General features: G+C 41.5%; 1 protein-coding gene across 2 annotated transcripts in view; it reads right to left on the minus strand.

The window, feature by feature from the left end:
* Ift56 (intraflagellar transport 56) overlaps positions 1–20043 on the minus strand; it is a 50920-nt gene extending 30877 nt beyond the window's left edge. The window contains exons 1-9 of one of the 2 annotated variants that reach the window (XM_057772531.1): positions 19833–20043; positions 19217–19354; positions 15646–15738; positions 13661–13775; positions 11302–11351; positions 8738–8883; positions 5062–5233; positions 2805–2879; positions 203–305 (exon numbers count right to left, since the gene is read on the minus strand). In XM_057772531.1, the coding sequence (XP_057628514.1) occupies positions 203–305; positions 2805–2879; positions 5062–5233; positions 8738–8883; positions 11302–11351; positions 13661–13775; positions 15646–15738; positions 19217–19354; positions 19833–19835 (895 nt within the window). In that variant the 5' untranslated portion in view covers positions 19836–20043. Of the gene's footprint in view, positions 1–202; positions 306–2804; positions 2880–5061; positions 5234–8737; positions 8884–11301; positions 11352–13660; positions 13776–15645; positions 15739–19216; positions 19355–19832 lie in introns of those variants that run through there. The other variant, XM_057772540.1, reaches the window with a different exon arrangement.
* Between the last annotated feature and the right edge of the window lie 3732 nt (positions 20044–23775).

Below are 23775 nucleotides of genomic sequence, written 5' to 3' on the forward strand. Positions count from 1 at the left end.
AAGAGAAGAGCAGGGTGAGGAAGAAGAGGCCGTGACAGGAGAAGAGGCACAACTCGTGAGTGCCATGAAATCTGTTCATGACCCTGTTGCAAATACGTATTTGGAAGTGTTGTGTGTGTAAAATGTATACAACTGATTCGATCAGATTAAATATTCTAAAATATTTTTCTTCCTGAGTCAGAACACGACAAGTTTTCCTTACCTTGGCGAAGGTAGTAAATCACTAGGTTTAGCCTAGCTTCAGGAATGACGTCAACCAGGGGAGGTAAAACCTGCAAAGCCCCTTCGCCTCCTCGGAAAACAACCTGTGTAGAGAGAGTGTACTGTAGCAGCACAGGCGCACACGGTCACCATAGAGACAGTGTACTGTGGCAGCACAGGCGCACACGGTCACCACTGGAAACACCACTGGGGTGGTGACAGAAGGAGAGAACTAACGCCCACAATAGTCCTCTGACTACTACATGCATGCCACAGTACACATGCTTACTGTGTACACATGCAAACACAATAAATCAGCTAATAAATATGGTTAAAAATGATAAGAAAATGATGAGAAGACAGACAACTTGAGTTCAATTTCCAGGACCCACATTCTTTTTTCTTTTTGGGTTTTTTGAGATAGGGTTTCTCTGTGTTATCTCTGGCTGTCCTGGAACTCACTCTGTAGGCCAGGCTGGTCTCAAACTCACAGAGATCCACCTGTCTCTGCTTCCCTGAGTGCTGGGATGAAAGGCATGTACCACCACTGCCTGGCTAGTACCTACACTCTTAATTCCAGCAGGTTGTTCTCTGACCACCACAAGTTCACATGTGCACCATGAAAACACATACCCATACATACTTACACACAGAAATGGAATAAAACATTTAAAACAATTTGTTCACACAACCTAGCAAATGTTCAGAACGTGGTAAACTGTCCACAAATACACTGAAACTAAGGTTATCAGGCATGGACTACATAATTTTACCCACAGAATATTCATGTTGATCATTTTTTCTGGTTCCTTTTTCTGTCCCTTCCTTTAACAAGGGGACTTCATCTGCTCCCTTGATCCTATTGCTTCAAACTCCATCTGACTCCAGTTCTCCATTAACCACTGTATCTTCAGTCTTCCCAAAGCAACAGCCCCACTTCTCAGCTTGAAGCACACACACACACACACACACACACACACACACACACACACACACAAGGGTTTTTGTTCTCTTGTCAAATCTCTACTTGGTTCCTTTGTTCCCTCTGGAGAATGCCCTATTTTTTTTCTTTCAATGATAAACTTCAAAAGCTGTGGTTAACTGCTAATTTCCTCTTACCCTGTCACTCCTCAGCTTCCCCCAAATTTGTATTCTGCTCCCAGCACCCTAGTGAAGTTACTCTCAAGAGTCACAAATGTACTCCTTCAACTAAAGAACTTTTTGGTGTTCCATGCTTTTGTTGATCCATGCTTCTCTGTGGTTTGACACTGCAGGCTTTAAGAGGGTGGTAAAAACCACACCACCATTGGCAGTATTCCATCAGATGGTGGGGTTACACAGAAAAGTTAAAAACAAGGTGGCTCAGCAGGCAGACTGGGGTCACTACACACTGAACACCCCTAAGACCTGGAATTTTGAGTGCTGCTGCTGCTGCTGCCATGAGTGTAAAGTCTACACATGACCTCAAAGAATAGGCTTGGCTGAGTACAGTGAAATATGCCTTTAATGTCAGCAGTGGAGAGGCAAAAATAGATGGCTCTCTATGAGTTCCAGGCCAGCTCGGTCTATGGCGAGTTCCAGGCCTGCCTGGTCTATACAGAGTTCTAGGCCAGCCTGGTCTATGGAGAGTTCCAGGCCAGCCTGGTCTAAACAGAGTTCCAAGGCCAGCGTGGTCTATATGGGGAGTTCCAGGTCAACCTGATCTATACAGAGTTCCAGGCCAGCTTGTTCTATACAGAGTTCCAGGTCAGCTAGAGCTATGTAGTGAGATCTTGTCTCAATAGGAAGAGGAGGAGGAAGAGGAAACAAACAAAGCCACTAAAGAAGCTGTAGTTTTTGTTACCACTGTGTTCATTTGCTTAGTGCTCCAGGTACGTGGCTTGGGAGCACACAGTCTGCATTTCATTATGTTGCATGACTGGTAGAATATAACTTCATCCGAGCTTAGATTTATTTTAAGCAATGGTCATCATGATCTAGCCCTATACCATTGCTCATCCAGCTTTACCCTCTACTCCCTCTAGACTACTACTCTGGTACAATCATCCCTGGTCATCTTACACACGTTACACTTGCTCTAGATTCATACCCTATCTAGATTAGAATGAACCCTTGAAAACTCAGCCAATCTTCAAGGATTAAACAATTGTCCCCATTATTCTAACACATGAGAATATGTTCCTCTGGTCCCCCAAGGACAAGGGACACTTGGGTCTGCCTTGCCTTACTCTTCTTTTGAAACATTCTGCCCTCCTAATAAGAGGTTCCCCAAGGAAAGAGACTGGTGTTAGAAACTCATTTCATCCCTTTCACAATAATGAGACATTCCTTGGAGTAGCACAATATTTGCTGGGGAATCTCCTTTTTGTTTTTTTTTTTTTTTTGTGGTTTTGGTTTGTTTTTTTCTTGTTTTTCGAGACAGGGTTTCTCTGTAGCTTTGGAGCCTGTCCTGGAACTAGCTCTTGTAGCCCAGGCTGGCCTCAAACTCAGAGATCTGTCTGCCTCTGCCTCCCGGCTGGAATCTCCTTTTATTCATCTTTAATTGCTGTGATGTACCAAAATAAAATAGGACTCAAGTCAATCAAGATGTGAACCTTACTCACCAGATTGTGCCTGATGAGTTCTTTCGCAAATTCAAAGGGTGAAGAGGCATTGTCCATCAAGCTTTTGAGTTCTGCCTGAAATATAAAAAGGAAAGACGTACCAAAGTAATAAGCATATAGTTCTTATTTTTTAAAGATTTACTTTGTTATTATATTTATTTATTTTTGATTTTTTTAATTCTCTCTATGCAGTCCTGACTGTCCTGGAACTTGCTATGTATACCAGGCTAAACTTGAATTTACAGAGATCCACCTGCCTCTGCCTCCTGATGCTGGGATTAAAGACGTGCGCCACCACACCTAGCTTATTATTCTCTTAAATTATGTATATGTGTGTGCATCTCTGTGTGGATGTGTGCATGTGAGTATGGGTACTCTCTAAGGCCAGAGGTATCAGATACCTCTGGAGCTGGAGTTATAGGTGGTTGTGAATCATCTAACATGGGCTTTGGGAACTAAACTCAGGTCCTCTGCAAGAGCAGTATATGTTTTCAATCATTGATCAATCTCTCCAGCCCCAAGGGTATATAGTTCTTATGTCACATATCTATATAATGCTTTATAGTTTACAAAGAGTATAACATGCTATTTCACTTGATCCTTGGGGCTCTCAGGATTATTATCCACATTTTACAAATGACATCATTTATTTATTTGTTTGGTTGGTTTTGGTTTTTCGAGGCAGGGTTTCTCTGTAGCTTTGAAGACTGTCCAAGAACTAGCTCTTGTAGCCCAGGCTGGCCTCGAACTCACAGAGATCTGTCTGCCTCTGCCTCCCGAGTGCTGGGATTAAAGCCATACGCCACCACTGCCCGGCTGACATCATTGACTCTTATAAATAAAAGTTAAGTATTTTGGAGTCTGGGACTGTAGCTCTGTAGCATATTTGCCTAGCATGCAAGAAACCCTGAGTTTGATCCTGAGCACCTCATAACTGAAAGTGTTGGTACACATCTGTAATCTCAGGACTCTAGAAATAGAAGCATGAGGATCAAAAGTTCAAGGTCATCCTTGCCTACATAGCAAATTTTTTTTTTAAAAAAATTATTTATTTATTATGTATACAATATTCTGTCTGTGTGTATGCCTGCAGCCCAGAAGAGGGCACCAGACCTCATTACAGATGGTTGTGAGCCACCATGTGGTTGCTGGGAATTGAACTCAGGACCTTTGGAAGAGCAGACAATGCTCTTAACCACTGAGCCATCTCTCCAGCCCCTACATAGCAAATTTGAGGCTACCCTGGACTACATGGCATTCTAAAGTTAAGTGTCTTGAGCCTCATACTCAGTATACCAGAATTAACCAGACTCAAAGTCTATACATCACAATGAACTTCTCTACAGTTTGAATAGCAGTTCTGAATCCATAGAGCTTCACATTGGATTTTACACTTCCACTATCAAGTACATTTTTATGCACTTATCTGCTGTGAGATAATGCTCTTTACCTTGTAAAGATTTGTCACTCATATTGGTTTAATAAAATGCTGACTGGCCAGTAGTCAGGCAGGAAGTATAGGTGGGGTGACCAGACTAGGAAAATTCTGGGAAGAGGAAAGGCAGAGATGCAGTCACCAGCCAGAACAGAGGAAGCAAGATGAGAATACCTCACTGAGAAAAGGTACCAAGCCATATGACTAAACATAGGCAAGAATTATGGATTAATTTAAATTTTAAGAGCTAGTTAATAATAAATCTGAGCTAATAGTCTAAACAGTTTATAATTAATATAAGCCTCTGTGTGTTTCTTTGGGACTGAACAGATGCGGGACTGGATAGGACAGAAACGTCCATCTCAGATGGTACCCAAATGTTTGGCAAGAGTTTCCACATAAAGCCTAAAAAAATAAAGGATCTAGACAGACAAGAACAGAGTCAAACACAGCTTCTTGGTAACTGTCTTCTTTTCTCCTGTAGGTTCTGTTAACAGAGGTCCATGTAGACCAGGCTGGCCTGGAACTCTCCATATTGATCAGGCTGAATTGGAACTCACAGAGGCAAAGGAAGGCAGATCAGTGTGTGGTCAAGGCCAACATGGTCTACATAAGGAGTTGGAGGCCAACCAGAACTACATAGTGAGACCCTGTCTCAAAAAATGTTTATACACTTATTTGGTTACAGAATCACACTGGTAATGACCAAGGAGCATTGCTACAGAGCTATAAGTCCTAGAGTTTATGGGCTAACCTGGGAACTGTTATAAAGTAATTCCCATTAGACCTGAGTTAATTAGAAACATACATCTACATGCCTACCTCAGCTGCTTTTCCATTGTAAAGGCGAAAGTGATTACAAGCCTTAAGGTTGAGTGCAATGGTACTATCAGGAATTTGCTGAAGGTAAACAGCCAGGACTTCTTGGGAGACATCATAGTAATCCAATTTGTAGTAGCAGAGGGCCACGTAAACATTGAGGGCCAGGTACTCCCTGTTAGCAGAAAGATTCAAGCTGAAGTATATTTCACAGATGCTGATTCCTGATACAACAATCATATTGTTTCCAAACATCTTCCTTTATTAATAACAAATTCATTTGACTCTTTTCCAATTTTGATCTAGACTACTAACTAACCATCACTTTATCAATTAAAGTTCATATAATAACTGGGTACATTTTCTACATACAGAAGTCACATGATAATAATAAGATAGAAATGGAAGGGATGAAGATGCAACATGCTTACAAAACAAAAGAAACTGCATATCCAACAACACATCTGATTTGGAAAGATACAAGGACACAATTCTCATGAGGGACTAAACATTTATTATATAAATACTTCAGGAAATATACTTCATAAAGCTTTATGATTTTTTAGGAAGGAAAAAAATAAGTATGTTAAAAGAAGTTTGTTATTTAACATTCATATACTAAGTATATACATTCAGTTTGCATCAGTTTTATAGATAGAAAACCCATCACACCGATTCTAATAACATTTAAGGAAAAGTAGAATCTAACTATTGTCTTATATTAAATGTCTAACTGCAAAGCTCAAATGAACAACAAGGCAAAAAACAGGGCAAGGATCTGCATTGGAAGGAAGATATAATTAGTGTATTTTTTGCATTATAATATGTGAGTGTCTTTCAACTACATTTGATATATTTCTCTTTTATAAAAGTTTTTATTAGCATGTATTATATATGCTAACTGGTTTGTGTCATTTTCAAATATACATATAATGTATTTTGAGCTATTCACTCCCCCTTTATACTCTCTTATGCCCTTCCCACTCCTACTCATCCCTTCCTCTTTTCTACCAGTCTTCCTTTTATATGTCTTTATATGTGTGTGTGTGAGCCAATGAATTTAATTAGGGTTACTTATAGAGGCTCTTCCTCCCAGCATTCTCAGTTTAGCTCTCCCGCCTAACCTTATCCTGTTCAGCTATTGGCCAGTCAGCTTCTTTATTAAACCAGTCTCAGGGGGCTGGAGAGATGGCTCAGTGGTTAAGAGTATTGCCTGCTCTTCCAAAGGTTCTGAGTTCAATTCCCAGCAACCACATGGTGACTCACAACTATCTGTAATGAGTTCTGGTGCCCTCTTCTGGCCTGCAGACATACACACAGACAGAATATTGTATACATAATAAATAAATAAATATTTAAAAAAGAAAGTCTCAGTCGGTATGTAAAGGCTCAGTGTAAAGGAATATTCTACAGCTATGTACACACTGGAGCATGCTGGGAGGAAGAAGGATGGAGTCTGGAAGTCACTAACAGAGACAGAAAGAAGCAAGATGGGCATGTTGTACTGAGAATAGGTACCAAACCTCATAGCAAAGGGTAGGTAAGAAATATGGGTTAATTTAAATGTAAGAGTTAACTAATAACAAGATTGAGCTATTGGCTAAGCATTTATAATTAATATATGCCTAAGTGTGTTCATTTGGGAGCTGCTGGTGGGACAGAAACTTCTGCCTACATATAACTACTGTAGAAAATGTCCCTCTCTTCTGCCAGCACTATTAACTGCTTCTGTCTTCTCAGGCGAAGTCTCATAAGCCCCTCTTCCACAGCAACCATTAACTGTCTATAAGTCCTCAGAGAAGGACAGGGTTTTGTGAGCACCCCCTCTTCCACCCTGGAAGGATAAATGGCCCAATCTTGTGCAGAGAATCATGGTGTTAGTATTCAAGAATGCCCAGAAGGCAGTGTTCTTCAACTATCACCCTTCCCTCTTATGTTCTTTCCACTCTCTCTTCCTCAATGCTCTCTGAGCCTTAGAGGGAGTGACAAAGATGTTTCACTTAGAGAAAACCTTTTTGATTTGCTATGAGTATCTATAGTTAATGCCACCCACTACAAGGAGTTTTTTTTAAAAAAAATATTTATTTATTTATTATGTACACAATATTCTGTCTGTGTGTATGTCTGCAGGCCAGAAGAGGGCACCAGACCTCATTACAGATGGTTGTGAGCCACCATGTGGTTGCCGGGAATTGAACTCAGGACCTTTGGAAGAGCAGACAATGCTCTTAACCACTGAGCCGTCTCTCCAGCCCCTACAAGGAGTTTTTTTGGCCAAGCTGACAGTAGCACTTAATCTATGGGTATAAACATAAACATTCAAAATGCAATTTAAGAAGTGCATCATGTTTCTTTAGAAAAACAGCAGTAGCTTCTCTACTAGGGCCAATGACTTTTAAAGTAATGGGTTTTTATTTTAAGATGCATTTATTTATTTATTTGTTTATTTATTTATTATATATTTAGTGTTCTGCCTGCATGTATGACTGCAGGCCAGAAGAAAGCACCAGATCTCATCACAGACGGTTTTAAGCTACCATGTGGGTGTTGGGAGTTGAACTCAGGACCTCTAGAAGAGCAGCCAGTTATCATAACTGCTGATCCGTCTCTCCAGCCCCTAGTAATGGGCTTTTAACTAGTTTTATAGTACTAGAAATGAATTCCCCCTAAGGAACACGCTTCAAATCCAATCAGAAAGCAGGTGGTTGCCCCCTAACATTTAAACCACTATTGCCCTAGTAGGCAATCTTGCCTAGCATGCTAGTAGTCTAATACGATTACAGTAGTATGCTGTCATGTCCAGCCTTAAATAATGCATTCTTTTGTTACTATTTTATAAATTATTATTAATTTTTAAATATAGCATACAAAGTAACAGATTTCATTATGGCATTGACATATATATGAATCCTTATATTTGTTATAATTTTTCCTCCTCCAAGGCCATAATTTTTCAAAAACGGCATTATTATTTCCAATGGGTAGAAATTGATTCTTATGAGAGCGTGAAAAAACACTCAATTTATATAAAACCATACTCATTTTATATAAACACACACAAAGTTATTAGTAAATATGTCAGTATATAACTTCTCTGGAAAATTGGGAGGGAAAAATTTCAAAACAGGCTTATTACAAAGAAGGAATGGTACTGAAAAAAGGTAGAGCCAAGCATGCTGGCACAAGCCTTTAATCCTAGTACTTGGAAGGAAGAAGCAGGTGGCTCTCCGTAAATTCAAGGCCAACCTGGCCTACACAAGCAGTCCAGGACAGCTACAAAGCTCAAAAAACAAGGGGCTGGAGAGAAGGCCCAATGGTTAAGAGCACGGGCTCCTCTCCCAGAGCACCCAAATTCAGTTTTCAGCACCCACTCAGTAGCTCACAGTCACATGTAACGCCTCCGCAGATACCAGACACACATTTGGTGTACAAACTTGCAGGCGAAACACACATACACATAAAATAGTAAAATTAAAAATGAAAGCAACAAAAGAAAAAGGGTGGAGATAGTCTGACGTGAACAATATCTAAGGAGTTTTTAACCTCGTCAGATTAGCAATGAAAGAGCCTTGAATACGTGGTGGTACTAGGTCCAGAGGACACTAGGTTCTTAACCAAATTAGACACAAAAGAAACTAATAAAACAGCAGAGATTTCAAGGGGGCAGGAAGGCACAGACCTGTTATCCAGCAGTATCCGCTTGTATATATCAATAGCTTCTTGGTAATGGGATCGCATATAGTGGATTGAGGCCAAACTAAGCTGGTCTTCTTTAATATCCTGAAGATTCTGATGAAAGTTCATCAGTTTCTTCTCATCATTAAACTACAATGGTGAGAAAAGACATGCACAGAGTCACACTCATGTGAGAGAGGATCTCAGTGACAGAGGCCTCAAGTCCTCTCTGGCCTCTGTGTCTCTACTTCCTCCTTCTCCTAGCTCCTGTCTCTTTGGTCCTGTTGTAGTGAAAGGATGTGAGTCATCTCTGGAGATAAAGTCTTGGCAGTGGAAAGGTCCTAAGTTACAGTTATGATTTATTACTTAATATCAACACCCTACTCATTTATAAATTCTCTTTATATTTCTGCCTTATATTTCTTTGCCCTCATCCTTTAACAATTCTTTCCCATTCTTTGGTTTTTCAAGACAGGGTTTCCCTGTAACTTTGGAGCCTGTCCCTGAACTAGCTCTTGTACATCAGGCTGGCCTCGAACTCACATAGATCTCCCTGACTCTAAGTGTTGGGGTTAAAGGCGTGTGCCACTACTGCCCGGTTGTATTTCTTTTTCTTTGGTGAACAGTATGTAATCAAAATGTATTTGTCATCATGTAACTTCATGAGTACAATATTTAATTTTCTTTTTTTATCGTCTCTTCAGTTACCATATGTGGTTGTTGTTTCAGGCTATCAGAATTCAACTTTTATGCTTATTTTATTAAAAGGTAGCAATAAATAACAACTGCCTTTGCTTATACATAGGATCAAACTGATACATCTTGTAAGTAACTCTTGATACAAACTATTCATCACTCCTTCCTGATGATTCAAATCTTTTTATTTTTTAAAAAGATTTATTTATCTTAATTTTAAATGTATAGGTGATCTCCAGAATATATGTATGTGCATTCAGTGCCATGGAGGACAAAAGAGGATGCTGGATCCTCTGCAACAAGAGTTATGAACTGTAACTGTGAGCTGCTACATGGGTTCTGGGAACTAAACACAGGCCCTCTGCAACCAGTGTTCTTAACAGCTCTACCATCTCTCCTGCTTCCTTAACTCTTTCCTTTAAAGGATCTGTCTCAAAAACCAAGGACTAAAGAGAACTGCCTTCAGTGGGTGTGGTAGTCTGAATGAGAGTGACCCCCACAGGCTCAAGTTTGAATGCTTAGTCCCCCACTTGGTGAAACTGTTTGGGATGGATTAGGAGGTGTGGCCTTGTTGGAGTGGGTGTGACCTTGAGTGAGTGTGTCACTAGGGGTGAGCTTCAAGGTTTCACAAGCCCAAGCCAGGTCTTTGCCTGCCTGCCTGCTGTCTCTGATCAGGATGTAAAGCTCTCAGACACACCGCATTGCCATGCCTGCCTGCCTTCACCATGATGATCACAAACTAACCTTGTGACACTGAAGAAACCCCCCCCCACACAAAAATACTATCTTTTCTAAGAGTTTCCTTGGTCATAACATAAAAGAAGAGAAAGGTTTCTTATCAAACTTTAGACACACTGATGTCACTCTAAGTCTCTCCCTTGAGAAGCCCGCACTTGTTCTATAGAGAGTGCGTTTTATGCTTATGTTTTCTTTCTCTCTCCCTTTGTTTCTGCAGTTAATAAACCCAACTTTGTCTCTAAATGAGATTACATTCTGGCCAGGCAGTGGTGTCGAACACCTTTAATCTCAGCACTCGGGAGGCAGAGGCAGGTGGATCTCTGTGAGTTCAAGGCCAGCCTGGTCTAAAGATCAAGTTCCAGGGCAGCCAGTGCTACATAGAAACCCTGTCTGAAAAAAAGCAAAAATTGTAAATAAATAAATTCTGAAATGGATTTGAAGTTTGATCACAGATATACTACAGGTATGTGTTGCATGTATGTACATTTGTAGACACACGTGCTTATGTGATACTGGAGAACAAAGTCTGGGCTTCATGCATGCCAGATAAATGCTCTATCACAACCAAAATTAAGAACTAAGTAGATGTTTGCTGATGATATGGTAGTTTACATAAGTGATCCCAAAAATTCTACCAAGGAACTTCTACAACTCATAAACACCTTCAGCAATGTAGCAGGATACAAGATGAACTCAAAAAAATCAGTAGCCCTACTATACACAGATGATAAAAGGGCTGAGTGATGTAGGAGGGTCTTCTGTCTATGTGTTACTTTCATTGGTTAAATAAAGAAACTGCCTTGCTTTTTGATAGGGCAGAATTTAGATAGGCGGAATAGACTGAACAGAATGCTGGGAGAAAGAGGCAGTGTGGCAGATGCCATGGCTCTCCTCTCCGAGATGGACGTTTAATTCTTAACACTGTAAGATAATAATAACAAAAATTATATTGTGAAATTTTTAACTGAACTGAATATATTTTTATGCTACTTGTCTATGACTTGATTAACTTTCTGTAAGACAATTTAGTAACATTAACAGAAATGTCTATTAAATATTTTCCATCACTGCTGGCAAAGGAAGAAAAAGGAAAATGATTTTAAAGCAAGCGGTGTGAAGTGAGAATATGAATACCTTGTGAGCCAGATGGAACAACAGGCGGTTTTGGAGTCGGCTTTTTGGAGCTGAAAAAGAAAGAAAAAAAAAAAAAAGAAGCATGTTGCTTGGTAAAGAATCCCATAGTTTGTAAACAGAAGTTTCTGTCCCACCTAGTCCCGCAACTGTTCAGTCCCAAAGAAACATACAGAGGCTTATATTAATTATAAGCTGTGAAGTTTATTAGCTCAGGCTTATTATTAAATAGCTCTTTTAATTTAAATTAACCCATAATTCTCCATTTTTAGTCATATGGCTTGGTACTTTTTCTCAATGCAGCACTTTCTTTTTTTTATTTTCTTTTTAAAAAAAGAAAACAAACTATCTTTTTTCATTTTACATACCAATCCTAGTTCCCACTCCCTTACCTCCTCCCATCCCATCCACTCCTCAGAGAGGGTAAGGCACATTGCTTTAAGGAAGGACCAAGGCCCTCCCTACTATATCTAGGCTGCACAATGTATCCATCCAAAGAGAATGGGTTCCAAAATGCCAACACAGGCAGGAGGGACAAATCCTGGTGCCACTGCCAGTGGTCCCGCACAGCATAGCATTTTCATCTTGCATCCTCTGCATCTGGGTAACAACTGCAGACTGAGCCCTTCCTCTTCCTAGAATTCTCCTACTCTGGTAGCCTAGCCTATACTTGCTGCCTGGCTACTGGCTAGTCAACATTTTATTAAACTAATATTAGTGACAAATCTTTACAGGATACAAGAGCATTATCCCACAGCAATAGAAGAGATGACTCAGAGGTTAAGAGCACTTGCTGCTCCTGCAGAGGATCCAGGTTCAGTTCCAAGCATTCACAAGTTTTACAGACTCCTGTTTCAGGAGATCTTGGGCTCTCTTCTGGCCACCAAGAGCCCATTCAGGCAAAGCACTCACATAAAAATAAAAACTAAACAGTCCATGAAAATTAGTCCCTTGCCGGAATGAGATGAGGCTCAGGTGGGCCGCCACAAATCCTTCTCTAGCTGTATGCGTTTGCTAGAATAACCAGTCTGGCCCACCTGCAGGCGCAGTCCCACAGGAGAGCCAGAGGAGGCTTGTCCTAAGGTTCTGTTCTCTACTTCTACCCGATACTGCTGTATGTTCTACAGCACAAGGCTTCACACACCCACACGGGTGCAGCCCACCTCAGAGCACACACGCACCACCTCTGCGCTGTCCACACACTGACCCACACACTGCGTGTCACCTCAGAGCACAACATGCTGCCACCCACAGTTTTCTGCTCACCCCAGTGTTCTTTCTCAATTCCTCCTGAAATCTCCTTTCCCAGAATTACACTCCCACATTTTCCTAATTCCAGAATTATACTGTCACGTTTTCCTAGATACTAGTCCTCTCTACTTCAGGGACCTTCTACCACAGATAAGTGCCACCCAAGAAAAAAGGCTGGAACCTTCCAAGTTCTAGTCTTTTTTTTTTTTTCTTTTTTCGAGACAGGGTTTCTCTGTAGCTTTGGAGCCTGTCCTGGAACTAGCTCTTGTAGACCAGGCTGACCTCGAACTCACAGAGATCCACCTGCCTCTGCCTCCCGAGTGCTGGGATTAAAGGCGTGCGCCACCACTGCCACCTTCCTAACAGCATGTTAATCAATATTCCCTTGCCCACTTTTTCTATATTTCCTTATATTCCATTTGCTTTGTGTTCTTCTTATCCTTATTTTTTTTCTTCTGTGCCCCTCCCTCTTACTTGCAAGTCTGAATACAATTCTTCTGAGATTACTCTGACAGGTTTCTAAGGTCAAAGCGAAGCCTGCTGGACTCTTCAGGTGAGGATCTTTAGGCCGGCTTCTCCAGCTACTCATTGTGAGCAATAAACCCCATTGCCCAGCAGCTTGACCTGAGGTTCCTAAACACACCCTCATCTCAAGTCCACCTGTGGGGCCTTCTAAGACACCTTGCTCCCTTTCTTCTCTCGTCTGCTTATCTCTCGTGTTGGGGCAAGGGACAAAGGGTGAGGATAAGGTAACTAACTCTCTTTAAAGACAGAACTGATCAAATCCACTACTTGAGGTGTTCTGAATAGCTCTCAAATCTAGTGTTGGGGTTGAAGTTTAGTTCTGTGGTAGAGTATTTGGCCAACAAGCACTGGGTCAGTCTGGGCTAAGCCTCCAGCACCCAGAAAAAAAAAAGCAAAACAGAGATTGTCAGATTGGAATTAAAAATAAAACAAAGCTTCAGCTGTAAATTGAAGTATCTATAAGACACACGCTTTAGAACCAAAAATAAATACAGGCACACAGCAAACCCTGATCATAGAAAGAGTAGAAGATGTAACAACGGACAGGGATATTATGGCAAAAGTGAATATAAAAAGCCCATTTTACCTTTAAACCCAGCAGTTTCTGCTTGTTTATACATCCCAAGAAAAAAGTAGGTGCAGGCCAAGTTTACCCACACTTCTGGGTTGCAGTTTTCCTCCTTCGTTGCATTTTCATATTCCTGAAACAGACAGCAGGTGACGGCCTCGCTTGACAGTAAAGCAGCTGTCCACTTTCTACAGTGAAGGAGGGGTTCTCACAGAGACAGCAGCTGACACTTTGGGGATCCACATCTCCTCCCCTGTCCCCTGCCAGAAGAGGTTAGGCTCCGTGTGATTCTACCCAGCAGGGCTCTTGTACACAGAACTTACGCTTTGTTTCCTCCTCATTGCTAATATATCTTAGAACCCTTCAGAAATTAAAACAACTGCAACAGTTTTGCTAACTTAAAAAGACATACAGATGGGGCTTCCGGAGAGAAGGCTAAGAGAACTGGCTGTTCTTGCAGAGGACCCAGGTTCGATTCCCAGTTCCAGGAGATCCAGCATCCCTTCTGGACTTTGCAGGTTCCAAGCATGCAAAGGTTCACATACACGCATGCAAGCAAAATACTCACACCCACAAAATAAATAAATCAAAAAAATTTTAAAGAAATAAGAAATACTCAATGGCAAAACTCCCAGCTGGCATGTGAGGGCCCTGAGTCCAGTCTCATGCTAATTCTGGTCTCTAGCACACATGTAAAAGCAAAGGGCAAGTAAGATACAGACTCACATGCCAGACCATATAGGGATAGTCTTTCTCCTTTTTATGAAGTTATTTTTGGAGTTTAATTAAAACTATTTCATAATAATAACTTCCATTATACAAAAATAATACTAACAAATATATTAAATACTCAGACATTATATTGGAATGCTATACATGTTCTTTGTTTTGTGGGTTTTATACAAGCATTTTAGTTTATATATTATTATATATCTATAAATATCTGTCTCTTTATTGTTTAAAAAAATTGGGGAGGGGGAGTTGAGACAGGGTTTCTCTGTGTAAAAGCCCTGGCTGTCTTGGAACTTGCTCTGTAGACCAGGCTGGCTTCAAACTCATAGAGATCCACCTGCCTCTGCCTCCCAAGTGCTGGGATTAAAATTGTGCACCACCACCGCCCAGGCTTTTTTTTTTTTCAAGATTTATTTACTTGTTATGTTCTGCCTGTGTGTATCCCTGCAGGCCAGAAGAGGGGACCAGGTCTCATTACAGATGGCTGTGAGCCACCATGGGAACTGAACTCAGGACCTCTGGAAGGGCAGTGAGTGCTCTTAACCTCCGAGCCATCTCTCCAGCCCCCTCCCCCCACCCCAGTTTATCTTTTTAAATTAAGTTACAAACTAGCAGGCTTCCCTAAAGCACTTTCATTGATCCTGTTGATTGAGCCACACTTCCTCCTTCTCTACCTTCTGACTTCCCACTGCACACCCTCTAAACACTCCCACCACAGACATTTTCCCTTAAACGCTCATACTGAGGTAGAATAAGTTAGAGAAGATCATTTATCTTATTTATTTAGTGATCTACTTAAAGCACGGCTTGTGCTGCCATCTGCCACACACTGAAATCATGGGCTGTTGTTGCTCCTAACAACCTGCTGACAGCCACTGACTGCCATCGCAGTATCTGTGAAACTTGCTCGCTTGCCTGCACCCTTACAGTTTTGGAGTATGAAACGAGAATGCACACTGGACCTGCAGTGGAAGCATCTCAGAAGTGTTCTGGCTTCAGTCCGCCTGTGACATTTCCTCACTGGTGTCAGAGTCTTATTCCAGAAAGACTCCCACAACAATATCACGTGAGTGCTGTTACCGTCCCCACCCCTCTCTGAATCTGTACCTTTGGAAGGGTCAGTGAGGTTTTAATTAAAAGACATAGGACTGGGGAAGGCAGATAGGCCAATTTCTTTCCTGTTTCCATCTGCATTATTTCCTTCTGCTGTTACTATGAGAATGTACCGTATAATGTCATCTTAGACACCACTTGATTTTGTCTGCACTGACCTCCAAAGCTCTCTTGTAGTCACCCAGGTGAAAAGCACAGTATCCAATCCACAAGTTGGTGTCGTCTTCTTGCTCCCCGACATGGCGTTTGAACTTCACAATAAAATATCATGAAAAAAAATCAGGAAAAAAATATTTTAATAGTAAATGCTTTGGCTTTTACTTATTTGTTTGTTTGTTTTGGCTTTTTGAGACAGGGTTTCTCTGTGTAACAGCTCTAGCTGTCCTGGAATTTACTCTCTAGACCAGGTTGGCCTCAAACTCACAGAGATCTGCCTGCCTCTACCTCCTGAGTGCTGGGATTAAAAACGTCTGCCACCACCACCTGGCTTGTTTTTATTTTTTAAAGGTACGCTGAGTGACTGATGAACAAGTAAAATGGTAAACAACAGAAGCTGAACCATATGCAGGTCAATGACACCTCCACTGACAGGTGTCAGCTGTCACCTACTTGTCACAGAAATCCTTTGTTTCAGATATGTTCGATTTGTTTTTCTGTGTTTGTTAGCACCTTATTGCAGAAAGTATGTGAGTTATGTAATAATTCTGGATGATGTTCAAGAATTATGTAAAACATTTAAAGCAAGCTGGGCAGTGGTGGTGCACGCCTTTAATTCTAGCATTCGGGAGACAGAGGCATGAGGATCTCTGTGAGTTTGAGGCCAGCCTAGTCTACAGAGTGAGTTCCAGGGAAGCCAGAGCTACACAGAGAGACCCTGTCTCAAAAAAACAAAAACAAAAAACATTTAAAGCCAAATAACTGAAGGTTAGAGGCCAAGCAATGGTTCTCAGATGGCACTGCCAGCCTCTGTCCCCGTGGGAATGGGGACTTAAATTCACATCTGCCTCCAAAGCTCAGGCTCCCATCACTGGGTTCTACTGTATTCAATATTACACATCCATCTTATCCCGTTAGCACACATGCATTAATGAACAGCTCCTAATGGAAAACATCCTATTCGCTTGATCAGGCTAGTTTACAGACCAGATGAGTTAAAGGTGTACAGAGATAGTCTTCTTTGTGTCCACTACAAAAACTTAAGAATTTCTCACCTAGCTGGGCGGTGGTGGCACACGCCTTTAATCCCAGCACTCGGGAGGCAGAGACAGGTGGATCTCTGTGAGTTCGAGGCCAGCCTGGTCTAGTTCCAGGACAGGCTCCATCATTTCCATTGCTGTGAATGGAAGCAATGTAGGGAGCTGGGCATGGTGGCACATGTTCTTAATTCTAGCACTTAGGAGGCAGAGGCAGGTGGAACTCTCTGAGTTCAAGACCAGCCTGCTCTATTGTTTAAGGCCAGCCTGGTCTACGTAGAGACTTTGTCTCAAAACAACAACAGCAGTAGCAGCAGCAAAAAAAAAAATACAGTGCTTCTTTGGTTAAAAACTGAGTTCCTTGGACAGAGGTAATACTGTATAGAATTGCAAGCAGGTCTGACTTCAAATCTCTACCCTGCCTTCTCTCAGTATGGGCTGCCACCTGGAATTATAAACTGAAAAACCTCCTCCTCCTCTAAGCTTTTTTGTTTTGTATTGTTTTGGTTTTGCTTTGTTTTCATCTTTAGTCAGCCATGGTATTTTTATTTTGAATTATGTGTACTATGCATTTGCTGCTCTCCTAGAGGACCCAAGTTCAGTTCCCAGCACCCTCATAAGACAGTTCACAACTTTCTGTAACTCTAGCTCCAGGGGATCCAGTTCTTCTGGCCTCTGTGGAGAACTGCATTCAGGCACACATATGCACACACAGACACAAACAACTACACATCATTTTATAAATTCTTAAAAAAATTAATAGACATGTAGCTGAGTAAGGGGTGCACGCCTTTAATTCCAGCATCTGGGAGGCAGCAACATCTCTTGAACTCAGCAAGATCTCTGAGTTCAAGGCCAGCCTGGTCTACAGATCGAGTTTCAGGGCAGCCAGCGCTACACAGAGAAACTCTGTCTCGAAGAAAAAAAAGGACATGTATATGATATTCAGTCCTCTGACTTGCACTGCTAGATCCTTCCAAGTCCTACTGCAAAAGATGAGAGTTGACACAAGAAAGCCAAACAACTGGACTCAATATCAAAGCACTAGTAAAACAAATGGAATTTTCTTTTTTGGTATGGAATACTGAGAAACATACATAAAGCTAATTAGAGCAATTACTATGGACAGTTTCAAAGATGCAGAACTATAGATTTACATTAAAGGACCAGTAGAAAATGCAGTACAATAGACCGCAGTACAGCACAAGCAGACCATGCTGTCGGAACACTTTATCCTTTGGTGCACACTTCACTCTTCGCTCCTGTGCTTTCCACACGTGGTTTCTCCAACTTCAGTCTCCTAGGACAGTTTATGTCGGAAGGACTTCTTAGACTATATATCTAAAATGCAGCTTCCTGAGCACAACTGCAGACCTAGTGAATTCACATTGGTAACGCAGGAGCCTAGGTTTACAAAAGTAACTATCCTTGGCACCTCCAATGCATATTAAAAGGTGAAGTCTACATGCTGGGGCTGGGCTGGGGGTAGAACTGTGACAGAATGCTTACTTGAGGCCCCGAATTTGACCCCCAGCATTGATTCAAAAAAAAGATAAAAAGATTACACTGACATACAGGGTTAAAATTCTTTATGAGTTTACAATATTTTAAAATAAATCTCGTATAATCACTTAATTTCTTTCCTTTTTTTTTCTTTCTTTTTTTTTGTATTTTGTTTTGTTTTTGGTTTTTTGTTTTGGTTTTTTGAAACAGGTTTTCTCTGTAGCCTTGGAGCATGCCCTGGAACTCGCTCTGTAGACCAGGCTGACCTTGAACTCACAGAGATCCTACCTCCCTGTCTGTCTCCCGAGTGCTGGGATTAAAGGTTTGCCCCACCACTACCTGGCCCAATGATCACTTAATTTTTTTTTTTTTTTTTTTTTTTTTTGGTTTTTCGAGACAGGGTTTCTCTGTGGCTTTGGAGCCTGTCCTGGAACTAGCTCTTGTAGACCAGGCTGGTCTCGAACTCACAGAGATCCGCCTGCCTCTGCCTCCCGAGTGCTGGGATTAAAGGCGTGCGCCACCACCGCCCAGCCTGATCACTTAATTTTTATAAGCAAAATACTATTATAGGAAGAAGTTATAAATCACTCAGAAATTAAGATAAACAATGTGTGAATTGACACTGTATTATGTGTAATGTTGTATTTTTAGGTTAGATTCACCAACTGTGGGACTAGAGAAAAATAGTTTTAAGTGTATGAGTGTTTTGTCTTCATCTGTTTCTATGCCCCATATGTATTCCTGGTGCTGAAGGAGGTCAGAACGCCTCAGATCCCCTGGCGTTACTAATGGTTGTGAGCAGACATGGGGGTGCTGGGAATCAAGGTCCTCTAGAAGAGCAGCCAATGCTCTTAACTCTCAAGCCATCTCTCCAGTCCAAAAGTTTTTCTGTTTTATCAGGTTTATAGTTAACTCGGAGTCTGAAATACGTGTCTGGCTGTATTTACTTGGATTCCCCAGAATGTACCCGCCTATTCTATTCCAATAGCATAGTAACCAACATTCACCAGACTTAACCCTTCTTTGACATTACCTCCAAAAGAGTAATAGCGCCAGTGAAATCTCTTTGCGAAAGCAGATCTTCTAGTTTTGGAATCTTCCTGCCTTTCTTCTTTCTTTTGTCAGTGCGCGGTGATTCCCCGCCCACAGCGGGTTTGGCTCTTGAAAGCATCTGTAAAACAAGCAGCAAAGACGGTTCAACTCAAAAGTCATTTTTAAACTGAGCGCTGTGATTTACAAGTCAAATCCTTAGCAACAAACACTAGTAAGTCTATCCAGATTCTTTTAAACACGCATTTTATTAAAAGAGCCATCACCTTCTACTGAAGGGGAGCCAAATAACTACTTCTAACTACTTATCCACAACCTATCTACTTATCCACAAGAGACGAACACTTCCCGCAGCTTCTACCATCTCTGTCTTCCCTCTGTCCACAAGCAGATCTGGTGTCGGAAATGGAGAAGCAGAAGGGAAGACAGCATCGGGGTATTTTTCTTTGCATCCCTCGCTATTCCCCGTGGAAACACTGGAGGGATAAAGGGATCGGCCCCTGGAGACACACCTAGATTCTATCCAATAGTGTGCTGGGGGCTCTAAGCCCGGGTAAAAACCTATTTGAAGTTCCCCCTTACTATTCAAAGCTACTAACCATCTTGGCGTCGGTCCCGTGAGCCCCTGCCGCAGACAGTCAGCAAAGGCTGTGTCTCGGCCAGTTGCCACATCTACACAGCGAGCTCCGTCTCCACGGCAACGCGGCCAGGAGGCTGGTCCTTCGATGACAAGAGCTCGCCCGAGAACCAGTGCTCGCAGCTTCTTGGTTCCGTGCGTTTCCACCGCTAGAAGAGACATTCTTCTTAAGGGAGCAGATCCTTGTTTGTGCTGAGGACGAAAATATGGTTGTGTCTCTGCTTAGGAATGTAATTTAGGGAAAGGCGACTTAGAATTACTATTGCAATTAGGAGTATATTTCATATGCAAGTTTCTTGGGAAGATAATTTTTAAGAACCACTTCCGTTTTGTCTAGGTTCAATTATATAGCTGCCAGCTGTCTGGCTTTTTGTCTGTGTTCCGCTGGTACCCGCTGAACCGAAGGGTAGTTTGGAGGCAGAAGCAACACCAAAACATTTCCTAAAGACACTGTTAATCCCAAAGATGGGAGGAGAAAGCGCACGACCCAAACCATCGCAGCCAATTTAATTAAAGCAAGTTTATTCTTATACACGGGCTAACTCCCCCTAAGGCGGGCTTCAAGAGGTCAGCATTAGATGTGAGGAAAACACGTTTTTTATAGAGCGCAGGAGTAGTGGTTTCCAAATTCTGAATTTGGTGGGCAAAATAGGCGGGGTTACAGGAGCAGCATATAAGCATAACGAGTTAGCCATAACGACCTCCTGAAAGAAACACAGTTGAAAGGTGGGCTTAACAGATAGTCATAACAAGATGGTCATATAGCCTTTTGAAACAAAGGTAGGGTTGCAAGACAGTTATAAACAACTTTTTGAAACAGACATGATTGCAAATCCTGAAACACAGTACAAAACCATTCGTAGTTAAGATTACAGGTGGGGAATAGTCTAATAGTCTAATTTTTTGTCTGTTTTTATTTTCATTTTTTTAGACAGGGTTTCTCTGTGTAACAGAACTGGCTGTCCTGGAACTCGTTTTGTAGACCTGACTGGTCTCAAACTCACAGAGATCTGCCACCACCGCCCGGCAATAGCCCAATCTTTGAGAAACAAAGGTTTAATGATAAATAGGAATGAACCTAGTTTGTCTTTATTATAAGATGGATTTTAGCCAGGCTTAGTGGTGCACACCTTTAATACCAGCACTGGGGAGGCAGAGACAGGAGGATCTCTGTGAGTTCGAGGCCAGTTTGGTCTACAGAGAGAGTTCCAGGACAGTCTCCAAAGCTATAGAAAAACCCCATCTCGAAAAACTAAAATAAATAAATAATAATTGGTTTTTAAGTCTAAGATGGAGGCTGACTGGTCCTTCAACACACTTACATACAATTAGAAACTGTAAAAATGTGTGTTGACTGGATTTACCCCAGAACACAGTGTTAATGTGCCTGCAAAATTTTTTTTTTTTTTTGGTTTTTCGAGACAGGGTTTCTCTGTAGCTTTGGAGCCTGTCCTGGAACTCCCTTTGTAGACCAGACTGGCCTCGAACTCACAGAGATCCGCCTACCTCTGCCTCCCAAGTGCTGGGATTAAAGGCGTGCGCCACCACCGCCCGGCTCTGCAAAAATATTTTTAAATGACAGAGTCATGGAATGTTGGATCTATAAGGGACCTTAGAGGACATCCAGTCAAATTTTCAGTATTAGCAGATCCTCTAAAGCCTAAAATCTTATTAACAATTTAGGAGAAGTGAAATTACATAGTTGAATTACTTTGCATACCACCCTGATCAACCCTACAGAGAGAGACTCACATATACCATAAATGTCTAGAAGGCCGGTATGACTTCTTAGATTCCTTTGCATCGTCATCTCGATCCAGCCTTAGTTTCTCCTCTCACAACTGCAGTCTGCTGGAGAGCAAATGACTTTTGTCCTATGTACACACTTTTATATATACACAGATCAATCGGTATCCAGAGCTACATACCAAAAGGCAAATATATACACTTCAAAGATGCACAGATTCACCAGTACTCCACTTAAAATTCTTTTGTATACAAATTTTGGAAATGTTTTGATTTTCAGTAAAAAAAAAACTCAACAAAATTATTTTTAGATATTTTTTTTTTTTTTTTTTGGTTTTTCGAGACAGGGTTTCTCTGTGGTTTTTGAGCCTGTCCTGGAACTAGCTCTTGTAGACCAGGCTGGTCTCGAACTCACAGAGATCCACCTGCCTCTGCCTCCCAAGTGCTGGGATTAAAGGCGTGCGCCACCACCGCCCGGCTATTTTTAGATATTTTTGTGGTGTGATAAAGATGACAGATATTTTAGTTGAAAAAGATAATTATAAAATTCATCTTTTAAAAACACACCTCGATAGACTTTTGTGTATTCATAACACTGTGGATCCTTTACCAGTCTTAAATTCTTGGTCACCACAGGAAGGAACCTACAAGGTACAGCAGTCAGTTTTCATTTAGCTCCCTCTTAGCCTCTGTCAGCCGCTTATCTCTTTTTTGTCCCTGTGAATTTGCCTATTCTGAACATTTAGGAGAAATTAAATCAAACAAGGAAGAACCATATTCCACACAACTAAATATTGAAAATTTCAAAATCAGCGCAGGAAATTATTGACTAAAATGTTTTATCATTCTACCTTGACAAATAAAACATGTGGAAGTCTGGGCTCCAGTTTAGAATTCTCAGATTTGTTGACGGGTGTGGCTGTGCAGTAAGATCTAACCCCAGTTCTCAGCCTTCAATCCCTTCTCCCGCTCAGGCCTTTAACCTGCACTGAAAGGGCTTTGGGCATCACTGTGGACCCTTAGTCTACAAATGCGAGCTTTAGGCACCCACTTAAACTGTGGACCTAAAGGGAAAACACCCAGAACAGAGCCTTACTCAAGTATGCAAACAGACTAGAAGTTGGTTGGGTACAGATTCACTACTCTAAACGTCATGGTATAAAGAAGAGAGTGCGAGAACTCAGTCCTGCAGATCCCGTCCGTCTTGTTTAACATACAGCCGGTGTAGAACGCAGAGCAGAGGGCTCTCTTATTATGGTTTAAAGTCAGTGTCACTGATAATGCTGTACGCCACCCCATTGAATTTTCTAAATCAGTTGAAATGGTCCCTGATTTCTGAAAGCGTGTGGTATTGCCTTACGTCTCTGAGTCCTTGCAGAGGCTGTTTGAGACTTGCTGTAGTTACAAAGGACAGACTGTGGCCCTGAGTGTGCTGAGAAGTTCTTCTGGACAACAGCTCACACCTAGTGTTAAAAAGCACGTGATAACATCAGCACGGGACTGCTGGATGCTGGGGTGACAGACAAAGCTGGGACTTGTAGCGTTGTTGTAGTTGGGAGACAAAAACAGCTTCTAAGGAACTGTAATACATATCTAGATTGTGATGGTTGTATGGCCATGTAACTATACCCAAGCCACTGATGTGCACAAATAAAGTGAATTTGAGTATAGTGAGTGCATCCCATGTAATCTGATTTTGATTCTTTAAATAGGAATGTAGTTTTGAACTCAAGGCAGTATTCTCTTAAAGATTATTCATTTTGATTGTATGTGTACATGTCTGTTAGTAGGTACCCACAGATGCCAGAAGAGGGTGTTGGATTCACTAAATTGGGAGTTACAGTCAGTTGTGAACTGCCCCATGTGTGTGTTGGAAACTAAACCCTGCTTCTCTGCAAGAACAGCAAGAGTTCCTAACTGGTGAGCCATCTCTCCAGTCCCTCAACAGGGTTTTTTTTGTTTGTTTTTTATTTTGTTTTATTTTGTTTTGTTTTTTGAAATTCTGTTTCTCAAAATTTACCTTGGTGCATACTGGTAACCATTCAGAAACCGCCATGGGAATTATGCCTCTGTCCTTGACAGAGCAGGGAGCCGCTGTGGAAATTGAAGGTATTACAGAGTTTAAATGGGGCCTGACAGGGAGGGGAGGCCTGGTTCGG

This window comes from Chionomys nivalis, chromosome 1, assembly GCF_950005125.1.
Source record: "Chionomys nivalis chromosome 1, mChiNiv1.1, whole genome shotgun sequence".
NCBI classification, from domain to species: Eukaryota; Metazoa; Chordata; class Mammalia; order Rodentia; family Cricetidae; genus Chionomys; species Chionomys nivalis.